Source organism: Rhipicephalus sanguineus, chromosome 4 (assembly GCF_013339695.2).
Source record: "Rhipicephalus sanguineus isolate Rsan-2018 chromosome 4, BIME_Rsan_1.4, whole genome shotgun sequence".
Taxonomy (NCBI): Eukaryota; Metazoa; Arthropoda; class Arachnida; order Ixodida; family Ixodidae; genus Rhipicephalus; species Rhipicephalus sanguineus.
In genome coordinates, this window is record NC_051179.1 from 59,625,515 (window position 1) to 59,642,502 (window position 16,988).

Below are 16,988 nucleotides of genomic sequence, written 5' to 3' on the forward strand. Positions count from 1 at the left end.
CTTCCCCTCTACCCCTCTCCACTCACTCTCTCCCTCTCCCCTTTCCCTCTCCACTTTCACTCTCCCCTTTCCCTTTCCACTTTCCCTCTCCCATCCCCCTTTCCACTCTTCCTCTGAAACGCGGGCTAGACATGCCGAAATTCTCTCCTGCACAACGCCGCGATGAGCTCGAGCGCATGCGCGTCCCCTCCCCTTCTCTCTCCTTTCCTACGCTGCCCCCCCCCCTCTCGCCCACCTGTCGACCGCGTTCCCCGCTCGCCCTGTGAGAATTAACGGCCAGGCTAGATGGAAGACACGACGCGCGTAGCGTCCCTCTTCGCGTTCCACGACACGAGGTCGGTAGCATGCCCAACGAACGTCAACGGAACGCGATCGTGCAAGTGCTCCGGCTTCGCATCGCCTCATGGTCCCCTTTAGCGGGAGATGGCGCAATTTTTTTTCTAAACAATCAGTCAGTGTTCTGCCTTTTTAAGGCATCCTAGGATAGCAAGAATAGGAAAAAACAAAAGAAATACTGTGTTCTTAAGCCTCCGTGTGAAAATTCCGGCAGATTACACAAATTGCGGGAGTAGATTTCACGCGAAGCAGTCGGCAAGTATCAGCCTGCGCTGGATAAAAACGCGATAGCGTTAGAAAGCTAGTTTCGCAGAAATTCCGGCCTCGGCGTCGTTGGTTGTGAGCGAAAAACCCACGCTGTCCGTGACCGAAAATTCTAGATATATGCAAATAAAGGTAATAACAATGTTCGGTTCGAATGGGAATCGAACCCAGGACGTCTGCATGGCAAGCAGGAATCCTACCACAGAGCCACGTAAGGGCTCGAAAGTGTTTCACAAAAAAAACTATATGAATGTCATGTAGTGCAACGAGTGTCCACAGCGCATGTAATATTGCGTGGCAAAAGCCAGGCGCCAAAAGATGGGAATTGCACAACGAGTGAGTGGTTTAGAGGAGTACTGACACGATTTTGAGACATCGCAGAAGGGGAATTTTACGTTTCCTTGGTATGCAGTGTTAACGAGCTCCACACACCAGACTCAGACAACACGTATAAAATATTTGACTTCGATTTTAAAGTTTCGTCGCTGAGCACCTGCAAGCCAGTCTCACCGCAATGGACATTATCCGAACGAGTCAGCACAGTTCCACTGAGTTCGCGAATTATGCGTCCTGCATGCAGCCTAAATCACAGAAATCACTCTCGGGGTCTCTGGACGACAATTCATTCATCGTTTGTTTACGTGCGCCACGAGTAGATGACAGATCTGCCGCTAGAACGCCGCGAGTTGCTGTCTCCCCGTGACGTCACACTGCGATGACACATCACCGAGAAGCCACCCCCTTGGCATCGAAACTGAAAGTGCTTTTTCAAGGTAGCGGTATTAAAAATATTTTAATGCATACCCAGGCGCCACAATACTCTTTTCAGGGTTTTAGACACCACTGGTTTTATTAAGAGCGACATGACATGACATGACAAGAACTTTATCGGAGTCCTGAGGAACTCGAATCTGGGAAGCCGGAGGCCCCAGAGACAATCCAACAATATTCAAAATTCGTGTCAGTACGCCTTGAACTTGTCCTGTACCAACCTTCTTGCCAAATACGTAGTCAACGCGATTTCATATCTCGTATGTTACGATCTGCCAGCCTGTATAAACGCTTTGTAGCGAAATACGAAGAAGAGAACCGGGCCCAGACGTCTGGATACATCGAAGGAATGGGAGCAACTGCCCGTGCCAGCACCCTTGGCCGATGCTCGTGCTCCCCGCCCCTTCGTTCTCTTTATTTCGTAAAACACTCCAGCGGCCGACAAACTTATGAAGCGCTACCTGCTTCGAGAAGGTGAACTTTCTAGAAAGGACGCTTCATAGAAAGCCTTTCCTGTTTTAACGGCGAAGCTGTTTAAAAAGACCGTTAAAACTTTGGTGTCCGCAGAAAACCGCCTCGTTGGGTATGCGCCACAAGAATTGGGCAAACCCCACTACCGAGTACAGCAGGTGCGAGCGTTAAACGATAACTCTGCTCGGCGTAGCGGAGCACGTAAAACATGCGAAAGAGATAGAAAGAAAGAGGAAACAGAGAGAAAGAGAGAAAAAGCGAGAGAAAGAAAAAGAAAAAAATAAAGGTAATAGAGACATAAAAAGATAAAAAGACAGAGAAAGACGTAGACAGAGAGAGAAGGAAACGACCACAAAAAAGAGATAGAAAGAACAAAGAGGAAGACAGAAAGAGACAAAGAGAGAGAAATACAGGGAAACAAATAAATAGAGAGAGAGAGAGAAAGAAATATTGTCACGTGGTCGTGACGTCGACGTGTCCAGGATGAAACTCTTTATTTGGCCGAACTTGTGGCCGATAAACGGAAAGTTAATTTACAGCAATACACACGGTATGCACTGATAGCGGCGAACAGAGCGTCGGCCGTCGATCAATTGACGAGCGGTGAAGCGCGTCGGCATTTATGCATGTGCCGTCGAATATTCCAGCATTATCGCTGGTTGTCACGCAAGGTCTGGAATAAGCTCGAGTGTTCGCTTCTTGCGCGCAATTTTAACAAAACGATCTACAATAATCGCGAAGCTTCTCGAACAACGAGGCGCGGTTTACGCTGAGCGTTGCTGACAGACTTTGTGGGCGAAAACCGAATACAGCAAAAGTGATAATAAGAAACGCACGTGGCGATATGTAGAGCGAGAAATAAATAAATAAAAAGGAACAGATACAAAAAAGAGATACGAGAAACAGAGAGAAAGAGAAAGAAAGAGAAGAAAGAAAGAAAAATAGAGGGAAACAGGGAAGGCCGCCCCCAGATCCGCTCTTCCTTCAGGCTTGGCACCACTTGTGCGAAGCTGCATAGCTTTTTCCGTTTCTCTCTTTGTCTTTTTTGTTTCTCTTCTCTTTCCTGTTCAGTGCGGGGTAACAAACCCGCAGGAACCCTCACTTGGTTATTCTCGCTGCATTTAGCCTGTCTCTCCCACTCCCTCACCTATAACTCAAAATAATGTATACTACATCGGATGTATACTCGCCTATACAAGCTAGCTACTTACACTTTCTCCATCTCGTTCTCATTACTGCTGTCTCTCTCTCTCTCTCTTTGCCCTTCGTGCTCGTGAAAATACTACTTAGACTGCCATCTACCAGTTATCAGATACATGCTGCGTGCCTCCTTTTTACAGAAATAATTTCCTATCACTGCAAATGGCATAATTGTCTAAAACGTCGCACTTCACACGGTCAGGTATAGTCGCCTGTAACACATGGGTTGGCAAAAAGCAGCGCGCACCCGCAACCGCACAGTGCATGGCACCAGGGTCTACGTTACCAAATCTGAGTGCCCGTTGCATACAGCTGGGGCGTGCGCACATGCTGTGTGGTTGCTTGAATATTTGCGGCTTACAAGTCTCGATGCGGTAATCTCGAAATTGTGCGTCAATGCCATCGTTGGGAGAGATCCACAAACGCCAAAATGTTGACGTTTCACTTGTTTTTTGCTTAGTCATAATATGGAAACAGTAACAACTGCTGTAATTCGCTCGCAGATCGTATCAAGGCACCGTACCAACGCTCGTGGTCGGAGACACCAGTATTCTCCGGGAAGTTTTGGTGTCAAAGTCCAAGTGTTTCTCCGATAGAACGGTAAGACGAGAGGCTTGTACATAGGTGGTAGACGTTGCCGCCTCACTCTGGCTCAGTTAGATGTGAGGCTCACTGCCACGTGGTCTTCACATTTTTACGAAAACTTTTGTTTTTATTTTCGCCCGTCAGGTCATTTTGTATAAGTGTAAAGAGTCGAAGGACTTTTTGAAAGGGCGCATTTTTGCCGCATTTTGGTGAATCAATCCGCTACATAGAGAATCTGAATATGCTCGTGTCATTCCTTTTTTCTTCTAGGCGGGTCAGCGCATCGGCAGCGACGTGTGGCGCAAGTCCATTCTGAACCTTTCGGGTGACGAGTGGAGAAAAGCTCGAGGGATCTTTACGCCCGCCCTCACAGCAACGCAGCTGAAAACGGCACGAAAATTTTACACATTGTTTACTGTTTTACTGACGCCTCGCCGTATCGCTCGCATACGAAAGGAAATATCTGTTAAAGTTTTTTGGTTGATGATAGCAGTACAAAGATAGAGTTTGCTCATCAGCGAACGGCGTCGTGCACTATTAAAGAAAACGCCCTGTAACCAAGGAAAGGCTTTTTTGGAAAAATTGGAAGTTGCCTTTGTTTGTAAATTGCTGACCTTTAAATTTTCCTGAAAATATGTGGTGCTCTTACCTAGAAAGTTTCATTGAAATCTATGAAGGCCTATCAGGAGTTGTTCAGAATGCTAACAAGTATTTTTGCGAACGAAATATCATCCGGTGTTCTTGCGCGTTATTAATCGACTTCCCAGGTAGTTAGGATTTCGGGCCAGTAGCATATATTGTCATCGAATAATTGTCATCGTCATTCCTCTGCTAATGCGATGACGCTCGAGCTTTGCATGAATTCGGAGGAAATTACGAGAGCTACGCTAAAAAGAATGGGACACGTCTCGAAAGTGGGTAGGGTTCTGAATTGTTTGGCAGCCGAGACAATGAACGGTGTAAATGCTGTTGCTGTGAAAAGACAGTCAATATTTCATGACATGTAGATCGAATAAATGATATTTCGCACAGTCACTTATTCCGATAGCCCAGGGAATTACACGACGAAACAGCTACTTGGCTGAAGTGGTAATTTTATGCCTGTGTCACATGGTGCACTGCTGATCGCGATTAAGCCCGATCGAGATCAAATTTCGCAACCGTGATTGGCTCCCTTGTGCAGCTTGCGTAAACGTGCCAATCACGATAAAGAAATTCGATCCGGATCAGGCACCATCACGATCAAAAGTGACCGTGTGACACCGCTATTAGCTGTTACTCCGGCCCCTATTTCCCCACCCCGGTGCAGGGTAGCAAGCGGGCTGCTAATAATATCTGGTTAACCTCCCGGCCTCTTCATCTCTCTCTTAGCTGTCACTCCTTGGTCCCAAGAATGTCTCTTGACTATCGCTATCACACTAGCCGCCGAAGTTAATAGACATATTTGTGTACTATTTCGGCTACATACCATAAGCTAGAGGCAGTTTGGTGTCAGTGACCATAAATTTCTAATGAACACTGAATATTCATGCGTTAAACTGATCTATGATCTTTACCGATTCGTGTAGAACACGCATCTATGAAGCAAGAGTGCTTCACTTAAAAACGACTTTATATACCGTTAACGCATTCTGAACGCCTTACGTTTTTTTTGTTTGTTTCTCAGATCGCAGTGAGAATTACATCCATTGCTGAAAGAATGACGCGCCGAGTAGCAGAAAGAGCTGCAAACAATAAACCTGTGAATATCAGCGAGTGAGTTCCCTTTGTTCAATCTGTAATTAGATGGTCCTTTTTAGTCATTACAGCCAAATATTTATGTGTGACATATCGCTGTCGGCTTCTCAATTCAAGTGTAGGTCCATTACTGCAAAAACGCCGCGCTAAGATGGTATTGTTGAAGTGGCGGAATAACACGAGTATATCATGCAAAAGTAGACGCCACGTGCGGTTACTTAATAAGGGCGTGCCGTTTTTTGCATGTTTCGATATCATGTCTATATAAGGACCATAGGCAGTAAACGGAACAGAATGCGCGACAGTCTTCTGCGCGTAGCAACATTTCTCGTGTAATGAATAACAACCCTGAAATGCTTGTTAGAGCAAATGTATCCCAGGAGCAATTGGTGACACTCCAGTAGGTTTCAGGTTATTTTTGTTATACGATGTGCGCGTTCTTTTATGAATACTCAGTGAATTTTAAAAGGTGATTCAGCAGATCACTTACGCTTTCAGCTTTGTCAAATAGTTGGCTTCATCAATTTCTTTAGCGAAAGGTGTTTTATATACACTGTATATTCATTATGCTGCATTAATTAAAAGCATTTTTCTTGTTTTTTTTTCATGCGCGAGAGTTATTAACAGCCTTGAAGATGCCACTTTGTGCAGGCTGTTCGATCACACGTCGCTGGACACTACGGCTGCTCTAAACTACAGCGTCGACTTGGACAGCGAAATTGACAAGGATCATCCGCTGATGAGTTGCCTCGAAGCCATATTTGGCAACATGGCTGGATGGAAGCTGCTGATGTTATGTTAGTAGCCTCCTCAACTCTTTTAAAGAAAGTGAGACTTATTTTTTGAAGAAACGTTTAAACACCTCTCGCCGAAGAATAAACCAGTTAGTTAAGAACTCCATTTCTTGAACTACATTTTCATGAAATGTGCATCCATGCAGGAGAGGCTCGCGTAATGTGTGATGCCCATATTCTTATCTCCTAAGTTAAACGAGCATGGCAGAGATTTCAAACAAACAAACAAACAAACAAACAAACAAACAAACAAACAAACAAACAAACAAACAAACAAACAAACAAACAAACAAACAAACAAGGCAGAGACAGCAGGCAGAAAATATTCACTGGCTTAAGGAAACACACAAACAGGCTAAAACAGAAAAAAAGGCTGAAATGCATACATTCTGCTCACGTAAAGCTCACTAAATTTGAAACAAAGGAAGTAAAAAGGACACACGAACGTAAAATTGGCGTCACGAGCCGTTAACCGGCAACATAGTAGGACAACTGACGAAATGATCATATTACAATGACACGCAGTGTTAATTTGGGGAGCGTAAAGAGAAGTAGCATCCCAAACACAATGAAACATATGGCATGGAATCTCCAGATCACGATCGCTTAATACAGGATGTGGTCAGCTTCTTCTAATATGCCTTCGCAGAAATTTAAGTTTCTTATTCAACAGCACAAAAGCAAGTTTAGCGCCCATGGCATCAGATTTAAATTCCCCTAACCTTTATTGTTCTTCCAGGGGCTACCATAGTATGTCCCGAACCAACTAACCCATCAAATATTACCCAGAAAATATAACTTACAGAACAAGTACTTCACACACTTTTCAATGAAGTCGCCAAAGTTTCTCTTTCTTGACCTTTTGTGTATGCCTAAACGGCGTCTCGCTTTCTTCCGCAGTTCTTATGCCTAGTGTATACAAGGCTCTACAGCCCGACTACCCACCGAAAGCAAGTACCGATGTCTTCAAAGCTTTTGTGGCCCACATGATTGAGGAGAGGAGGTCAAGAAACAAGGTAAATGCGGAGCAACAGAGCATATTTTTCTCGGCGGTACACTCTTTGAACTTGAATGTCGCAAGCACAGCAGGAAAGCCTGGAGCTTGCCAAGAAGTCATCTCCAGTTTTGATACACTCTAAGAAAAAATCGAGTATTTGGGGAGTATTTCTGCCACGCAACAATAATCGTCATCTGGCTTGCTCGAGTTTCCTTTCTTGAAAACCCGGCTGTCGTCACTTTCCGATCGAGAATGCTATGTCACGCTGATAACGCGCGCGCCGCTCGTGACCGGGAAGTGCCGCGACCGCGGCGATAACGCGAGGAAAGTACGCGAGATGGATGACGATTATAGTTGCGTGGCAGAAATACTCCCCAAATACTCGATTACTTCTTAGAGTGTACTTGTTTTGGCCTGAAGAAGTTTTAATGTTTCAGCGGACAAAATAACAGCAGCGAAATGCCACTTACACACGAGCCAACTTCTATATTCTGCTACTTGAGAATGCCTGCCTTGGTCAGTTCACGCCTTGTAGCTGCTATTTTGTTTCACGTATTGAAAGTGTTGGCTTCGAAAAACCGGATGGGCAAACACGGTTGAAGTCGGGCGGTTAACAATCGCCGTTTCTTTGTAATCTGTCTTCTGATTTCCACGGCCAGCAAAGGAAAAGTACGAGCAATTTATGATCAAGCAATTTATATTAAAGCAACTATGTATGTTGAAACAACTTAACAAAGGCGTGCCTTGCGTTCCTTGGTATAACTATAAATAGCATGGGAGAAAGCATTAACTGTGTTGATGGTCTAGTAAAAGCTTGTACTGAAATGCATCTTCATATTCAAGATTTTTTTATCCAAGGATGAAGTGAGATTTGCAAAAAGATTGATTGCAAGATTTAGCTTTACCTTGTCAATCCTTCTGACGTATAATCCTCCAGAAAGAAGAAGACTTTCTTCAGCTGTTTATGGACGCGGACTACGACTGGGACGACGCAGCCGCCGGCACAGACATCAATGCTGAGAAGAAAAGTAAGAAGACCTGTTTTTCACTTTAACTAAATTCTTAATGGTAGTACTCGGCAACAAAGTACAGAAGCGAACAAACAACACTCGCAGAGTGGGTGGAATAGCAAAAAAAAAAAAACTTCTAAAGTGAACTTTATGCCCAATGATTTATAGGCACCGTCGCCCATGTGCGGGCTTAGTGGTCAGGCAAGAATTAGCGCAAGGACGTTCTTCACCATGAAAAGGCTAAGAATGTGAACTATACAGTGATACTTGTTTTAATGTATATTTAGGCCTGTATTTGCAAAATCCTTTAAGCCTTAGTTGTTCTTAAGAAAAGACAGTTCAACTTGTCCTCAATGTAAGCATACCATGAGCGAAGCCCGTAGCCAGTGCCCATGGAGCACTCGCGAACAAAAAGCATTTAAAAGAAACATGTGAAGTAGAGATATTTTTATTTCGCAGTATAGTAGAACGAAAAAAAAATACACGAGATATTCTTAGAGCCTTTTCTGTCGCATTTTTTCATGCTGGATTCTCACGAAGCCACACCAAACCCACAACAGTTTTCTGAAACGTTCGCAGAGATGACGTTAGACGAGATAACAGCCCAGGGGATTGTGTTCTTCATCGCTGGAGTAGAGAGCGTCTCCATGTCGACGACATTCACTGCCTATTTCCTGGCTCTTCATCCCAAATTCCAGGAGAGAGTCGTCTCTGAAATCGACAAGGCAATCTCAGAGGTGCTTACAGAACCACGTTTTTATTACGCAGTGTCACATTTCATCTTCTTGAATTGCAAATGGTCTCGATGTTCCGCCACGTCGGCGGGTCCACCATATAAATAGGTGATGCTCAAGACAAGGGAGGGGGGGGGGGGTGGCATGACGTGTTTCTGCTGGCGCTTGTAGTACGAGACAATCTTGTAGCAAGTTAGCTTCAGTTACTCTGATGAAACCATCTCTTTTGTGGATGATTTGGGCACTGCGGTGTTTGTTTTCTGGAATGAATGCACTGGCTAAAGTGCCCTATATGTATTCTGAGGTTGATGATTCACGAAGTACGAGCTGCACCGTGATGTCTATGTGCCTCTTATATATCTAGTTCATATCCTTTGAGTGATTGTGTATCATAGTTTTTGTGTAGCGCCGCCAGTTAATCATTCCGACACTAAAACTGTACAATCACCATCCGCGAGGGAGGTTAGGGAACTGTTAGCCGAACTGTTGGAGGAGTTAGCAGGGACAGTTGGGCGAGTTGTTTGAAGTTCATCTTTAAAAGGCGCGAAAAAAACCACAACAGACAGGTAGGAAGGAGACAGGACGAGGAGCATGAATGTGAGGACAACTTTTGCATAACGTGTTTTAACAGGGCAGAAGTTCCGGGGAAGATGGAAGCTTGCAGAGATGAAAAATTCCTGAACATGGGATGTTGCTGCTGGATCCAACGATCCAAAATGTGGATTTGTCTTTGTCAATGCCTTGACAAAGACAAGACTGCGTGTCGAAACGTACGCTCCAGTGACATCCCCTAAGTTTTCATGAGTTCTAATAGGCGCGTTCTCATTGTGAGTTCGAATGGTGATTATTGTTCATTATGACCGTATGCATTGCTAAACTAATTTTTTTGCATTGTTCCAGGGGGGACTGACTTACGACAGTCTGCAAGAGATGCATTACCTTGAGGCTTCTATCAAGGAGGCGATGCGGCTCACCTCCCCGGATCCTGTGTAAGTGTGGGAAAGGTAATATTTCTTTATTGAGATTGAAATGGTTCTGAGGATTACGGAGACGAGTGCTCCAGCTCACGCTAACGTTAGGTAATGTTCTTTCAGATAAATTAATGCTTTTGTATTGAAATTAAACGAGAAGAAGATGTCCACGCCGACACATGTCTGCCTGATGCTCTTGAACAAGTAGTGTAGTTACATGTCCTACTCGTAATATTGCTGCGTTATATACAGGCATAATTATGAAGATGACAAAATGCTTTAATAAAGAAATGGTGCTCTAGCTTGCTGTTTGAAGGGGATAAGTGAACCAGGTATATCGTTGAAGTGAGATGGTGCTAGTGACCTCAAGCTGTATCTCCATCAAGTGAGAGAGTTCCACGAGTATAAGATGGCCACTGGGTAACACATGCACTCGTTGTAGCTGCTGACCTCCATCTGTTGAAAGTGTCTCTTTTGTCTCATATCGTGGACATTGGAATCCAATAGGAAGTGCTTTACCGTACGTTTTAGACGAATGTGTAAAGCTAGAGGATTAGCAATCTTAACTGCGCGAACCAATAAGATGAACTTAGAATGTACCACCACTCCTCTTGCTTTTTTTTTATCACAGAAAAAACTGTCACTTTTGATGCCTCCCAGCTTGTACGTTCTTTGTACATTGACTATGGTCGTAGGAACCTGTGATCCGGTCTCGTACAAACCTCTGTTGAAAGTTAGCGCGTGTGTGTTCATTGACTGCTGTCAGAACGCGTGTTAAATTTTTGTTGCGATGAACACTAAAGAAATGGCGCTAGAAATATACCACCGGCAAGTCGAGCTCTTACAGCTTGCATGACAGTCGGTCGCTTTTCTTCTTAAAGCTGATGATGCTCGAGGCTTAGGCGCCATTGCTTCTAAACCAGCGTGTTCAAATTTGCCGCAGAATAATGCGCCTGTGCACGGAGGAGACGACAGTGGCGGGAATCCGTTTCACACCTGGCATGAACGTGGACATTCCTTTGGCAGGCATCCACCTTGATCCAGAGTACTTTCCTGAGCCAGAGAAGTTCAGTCCAGAAAGGTAAATCAGTTTGCTGGGAACCTCGCGCATGTATACGTTTAATGTAACCACTACATCATCGCGAAACATCATTGCGTATCGTTCCTTGTCTATAATGGTACAACACAGGTTGTCGGTCGCTGTGTAGACAACGATCATCACAAATATGACGTAACCATGTCTGCGTTTTTTGTGAACTATTTTCCACTAAACCCGTCGATACTCCCAGTACAGCTTGGTGAATGGTCAGATAAATTTAATAGGCCATAGAATATGTCATGCTGCAAAAGGTTGTGAGTGAATAAACAGTATAGTGTTTTCGGAGATGTTTTGTTTCCCGAATGAAGAAATCCTTTGCTGCGGCTTTTCTGTAGGTTTCTGCCTGAGAACAAGGACTCTATTAGGCCCTTCACATTCATGCCGTTCGGTGCTGGACCACGCAACTGTGCTGGCTCGCGCCTCGCCCTGCTTCAGGCCAAGACTTACCTGGCTTGCCTTTTGAGCCGCTTTAGACTTGAAGTGTGTTCGGAAACAATGGTAAGTAGAGAACCGATAATTTGCATTCAGTGGAAATGATAAGCTTATAGGTTGAATGAGTTCTACTTCAATTGCATTGAATATACTGTAATCATCGTGAATAACTTACGCAAGCACGGTAAAGAACACCAGGTGGTCTCATACTATTATCGTGGTTTTGGGACGTTAAGCCCCAGATAATATTATAAATAACTTACGCAACCTTCAATACGTTGAATTAGAGCGAAGTGTTCCTGAGGCTATAAACTGGCGACAGCAAAAGTGAATGGTCGTCCCGACGTTTCAAGATCAGTACGGTCCTTTACTCAGTTGCAGCAGAGACAATCCACTGAGTGCACAGTGACTTCTTTACTTGAGCCGCATTGTGATACGTCTTGAAGCGCACAAAAACACATGGATAAAGTAAAAGTGGACACCATGAACGCCGCTAGTGTCCATTCGATACTGTGGCCTGGTGCAAGTTCTTTCAAATTATATTGGCAATAGTGACTCCTCACCGCCAACATAACTCCTCTTCTTGTAAAATAAAACTGAGTTGGAGTAAAAAAAAGCAAACGTGTGTTTTTTGAGCGCCCGAAGATTCATAATGCAACTCAAAACCAGCTCAGCTGTGTATACGCTTTCTTGAGCCGGTGGTATATGTTTTGTCTCGACGTGCTGGAGCCAACATATCTTGCGTTTAAAACTATAAGAATAACTGGAGCCTTACATAAGACGCAGACCGGCTCATAAATACATATACACTCAGATTTAAGAAGTCCGAATGGCTTGACGAGTGGGCAGGAACAGGAACTTGCGATAACTTGCGCCGGCGCATGTCTACACGTTTGACCAGGTCTGTAGACTGATGCTCTTATCTTACGGCACCACTAATTCTGGTTTTCCTACCGAATACTAGCCTTGCACCCGATTTGCGGGCATTAAACAATTTCGGGGAGGCGTATTGGGCGCACTGCTGCGTTCTACGCGTATACAGACTACACGTGTTGCTCCGCCAAATCGGACAATGGAACTCGTTCGGTCTATGTGCCGGGTCTCATTCCTCTACCGCCCCTCACCCTAAGACAGGCACTGCTGCACTGAGCCGTTTTCTCCTACTCCTCCTTGGCTCGTATTTTGTGTGCATGGTTCTCGCCCTTGACCTGAGAAGATCATGACTGCTCGCGGCAACCTGGGCTACGATGTCCGACCAGTAGCGATACTCGCCGATGCTACCTACCAGCCTCGTCGTGCGGCGCTGTGCGCTCGACTACGAAGCTGGGTACTCATGTTTGGCTTGCGCAGCTATTTATGCATGCTGAGAGTCTGGAATTCACGCGGCGCGGCGCCCCGTGGAAGCTACCGCGTCATCTCGGTAAATTTTCTGGTGAAATCTGTTTTTGTTGTCTTTCTTTAGTTCAAATACTCTCAGTGCATAGTGGCGTTACGAGAGGAGTGATTTCAAAATATATGATACAATGTATTATAAAGCGGCTTACAAATAAGTAATGATCAGGGTGGCTGGCGACCGAGGCGAGGACGTGGCTGCACTCAGATGACAGGAATGAATTGAACAAATAGCTTTTCATGCAACATGGTGCTTGAACCTTAAAGTTGAGGTCGATTCGCGGTGATACATAAAGCGGTGGAATGAGTACATTCTTCAATCCCTGTTTATTGAAATAAATTTTTCGAGGGTGAGACAATCGGACGAGCTTTTTCTGGATGGTAGGTTTGGTAGATCAAGGCGAGTTTTGAAAGGGGATGTACCTGCAGTGCGGCAAAAATTGCATACAATGAAACGTCCGTAATGGCTTCGAGTAAGTACGTTAGCTGTGCTGAGATTGATACAAAATTGATAAAGCGTACCCTAGTTTAGATCTTGGGAATGTTTTACATAGCATAAGTTTGAGGTAAGAGGGTGCGCGAGAAAGAAATTAGCAGAATTGGCCACTGCGAGTTTATCATGATTGTTAGTAATGTGTACGCCTAAACACTTGCAGTACGTGACAAAAGAAAGAATACAGTCGTTAATTTTCTATAAAAATAATGTGCTTTGTGATGGTTACTTTTGCTTTCTTCACACAGATCCCATTGAGGTACAAGCCTCGTCGTCTTTTTCCTTTTCCGGACGGTCCAGTGGTCCTTCGAGCAGTCGCACGCCAACCCGTCGCAAACGGAGCTACTACCACACCCTGAACTTCTCTCAAGCAGCTAGGAAAAATACAAAAACAAATAAAAACACAAAGGCGACTTCTGCGACATACTTCAATCTCATTACGCATAATAGAAAAAGATGTAAACTCTGGCAATCTTATGAGACAAGAACAATGCTCTTATTTGTATATTGGAACAAATTAACACTAGTTGAGAGGTAACTACCATGAATGGTAGTCTACCGCTATCCCTCAAAAGGAAGGTACATAACAGCTGCGTCTTACCCGCACTTACCTACGGAGCGGAAACTTGTGGGCTTACAAAAAGGGTTCAACTTAAATTGAGGACGACGCAGCGAGCAATAGAAATGAAATTAGAGGTGTAAGCTTAAGGGACAAGAAGAAAGCAGAGTGGGTCAGGAGAGAGAGAGAGAGAGAGAGAGAGAGAGAGAGAGAGAGAGAGAGAGAGAGAGAAATGTAATGCGGAGAGGCAGGGAGGTTAACCAGAAAACATATCTGGTTTGCTACCCTGCACTGGGGAAGGGGTAAGGGGAGACAGAAAAGTAAGAAAGAGAGGAATGGGATAGGAAGGGAGGGAAGCACAAACACACACAGAAACAAACGGGTGTTAGGGCAACTTAGTCGAAATCAAGACCAAGAAATGGGCATGGGCTGGGCATGTATCGTGTAGGCAAGCTAAGCGCTAGTCATTAAGAGTAACGGAATGGATTCAAAGAGAAGTCAAACACGTGAGAGGGAGACAGAAAAGTTAGGTGGGCAGATGAGATTGAGAAGCTTGTGGGTATAACGTGGCCGCAGCAAGCACATGGCAGGGTTGATTGGCAGAACATGGGAGAGGTCTTTGCCCTGCAGTGGACGCAGTCAGACTGATAATGATTTTAACAATGATGATGAACGCTACTTTACAAAGGAAGCTTTGGTTCCTTCCGTATTGTTCTTACGCCTAGCATAGACAAGGCCTTAAAGCCAGATTACCTACGGAAAGCAAGCACCGATGTCTTCAAAGCCCTTGTGGTGCGCATGATCTAAGAAAGGAAGTCGGGAAGCTAATTAAATACTTGGCAAGAGAACAATCATTTGCGAACAACAGAGTCCTTGAATTTGAATGTCGCAAGGGCAGCAGAAAAGCTCGCCGCTTGTCCGGAAGTTCTCCGCCGTTTTAGTACGCGCTTTGGCCTGACGAAGGTTTGATTCGTCACAAGGTAAAATTACGGCAGTGAAATGCCACTTACGCATGCTCTACCTTCTACATAAAAAGGCAGACGTTCGGGGAGCATGGAAGCTTGCAGCGATGAAAAATTCTTGACCACGGAATGTCGCTGGAGCTGACGTTGCGACAAGCGGACTGATCTACAAGGTATACCTTATACCAGGCCCGTAGCCAGGAAATTTTTTCGGGGGGGGGGGGGGGGTGCACTTGCTGAAAACCTTAACTATTTCAGAAAACGCCTATTTTCATGATTTATTTTCGATAAAACACCATGTGTCATCACAATTTCGGGGGGGAGAGGGCCGGGCCGCCTGCCCCCCCCCCCCCCCCCCCCCCTCTTGACTACGGGCCTGCCTTAAACATAGGTAATAGAAAATGCCGCGGTGGGATATTCCACACATGCTTCGTAGCACGGGCAGTTTGCGATTGCGCCGATCAGATAACCAGCAACTCCCTGGGCGCCATTTTGAATTGGCGGTTTATATGATTGTACAGACAAAGTACGGCTTCCCGTGAAACATGCAGGCGTTCCGCTATCGCGTGGTGGAGAAATCGGTTCCCGGAACCGATTTTTCTCGACTGCTGACCCGATGGTCGCGGGAGCGGCATTTTCGATGGAGGCGAAATTGATAGAGGCCCGTGCGCTTAGTTTTTGGTGCACCTTAAAGAACCCTGGGTGGTCGAAAATTTCGGAGCCGTCCACTACGGCGTCCCCCATAATCATATCTTGGCTCTGGAACGTGAAAGCCCAACAAATAGTATATATTATTACTATAGAACCGATTTTTCTTTCCAATCGGGCTTGCCGCGTGTTTTCCGGCCGCTTAGGCGGCGAAGCGAGTGAATTTCTGGTGAGCTTTGCTGCTTTCGGCCGCTTCCAGGCCAAGTGTGAACGCGGCGTTAACGCGGCGTACGCAAAAGCATAGCCCGTTGTACGGAGGCGGAGATAACAAATAAACGAAGCGTAGAAGCAAACGCGCAGTAACGTATGGCTTGCTGCACTGTTTTCGCTTGGGCAGAAATGCCTTGCTAGAAATCTGAGACACAGGAAATGTCCCCCTTGCGGGCGGCGCCTGTCTCGTCTGAGCTTGTCGGAGCAGCTTGCTACCTATAAATCAGAAGTTATCAACTTTTGGTGCTGTGAGGGTGTAGCTGGTTGGGAAAATCGTTTTTTTTTTTTCATTGAAGTAACATAACGAGAGTGGTCTTTCAGAACATACAGCCTAGAATGACTCACTTATAGTGGAACAGACAGTGATAGATCTACATGCGAAACTAAGCGCAAATGTAAATTTAGAAGTCTGAGGTAATCGACACGCACTTTAGAAAACGGTGTCAGAGGTATCATTTTATGTACGTACTCGCCGCTGCCCCGAAAGTCGCGGGTTCGATTCCGGCCGCGGTGGTCGCATTTCGATGGAGGCGAAATTGATAGAGGCCCATGCGCTTAGATTTAGGCGCACGTTAAAGAACCCCAGGGGGCCGAAATTTCCGGAGCCCTTCATTACGGCGGGCTTCGTGATCATATTGCGTTTCTAGTAAAACGCCAGAGATATTATTATTATTATTATTATTATTATTATTATTATTATTATTATTATTATTATTATTATTATTGTTATTATTATTATTATTATTATTATTATTATTATTATTATTATTATTATTATTATTATTATTATTATTATTATTATTCGCCGCTTCCGCTTAGCACAGGATAAGCGCGGACGAGGTCGACGTCATTGTGCACTTGAACCAAGAAGGTCGGCACGGTCTTGCAGACGCACGAGCGTCATAATCAACTATAACACTGGCGTTTAACTGGAATTATTAGCCTAGCGACAGAGTTCGCTTACATTGAGGAAGGTTGAATGTTCGGCGGTGTCTTGTTCTTAGAACAGCATGCGCTGCTCAAGAGGGAAAGGATCATAGCTAGTGGCACGCTTGTGTATATGACCCCTTCGTGCGAGTGGGAGACGCTCGCAATTGGCGCAACTGGTCGCCGTGTTGGTATAGAGCCCTGTCCATTCGAGGAGGTTGTCAGACCGTAGCCATCATCCTACATAAGTAAGTTGTTCGATCTGTTCCGTTATTTTCCTTGGAACGCAATAGCCGAGCTGCGTCCACGTCTTCCCATCAATTCTCGTCAATTCAC

The 16,988-nt window shown here is 45.0% G+C and overlaps 1 protein-coding gene across 1 annotated transcript; it reads left to right on the forward strand.

Moving 5' to 3' along the window:
- Window positions 1-918: 918 nt before the first annotated feature.
- On the forward strand, window positions 919-13,864 carry LOC125756266 (cytochrome P450 3A19-like). The gene is made up of 10 exons (XM_049415200.1): window positions 919-936; window positions 3,898-4,037; window positions 6,016-6,161; window positions 7,059-7,174; window positions 8,093-8,183; window positions 8,745-8,902; window positions 9,800-9,888; window positions 10,814-10,951; window positions 11,305-11,467; window positions 13,535-13,864. Exons 1-10 carry the CDS (start codon window positions 919-921, stop codon window positions 13,643-13,645), a joined length of 1,170 nt encoding a protein of 389 aa, XP_049271157.1. The 3' UTR covers window positions 13,646-13,864.
- The last annotated feature ends 3,124 nt before the right edge of the window (window positions 13,865-16,988 follow it).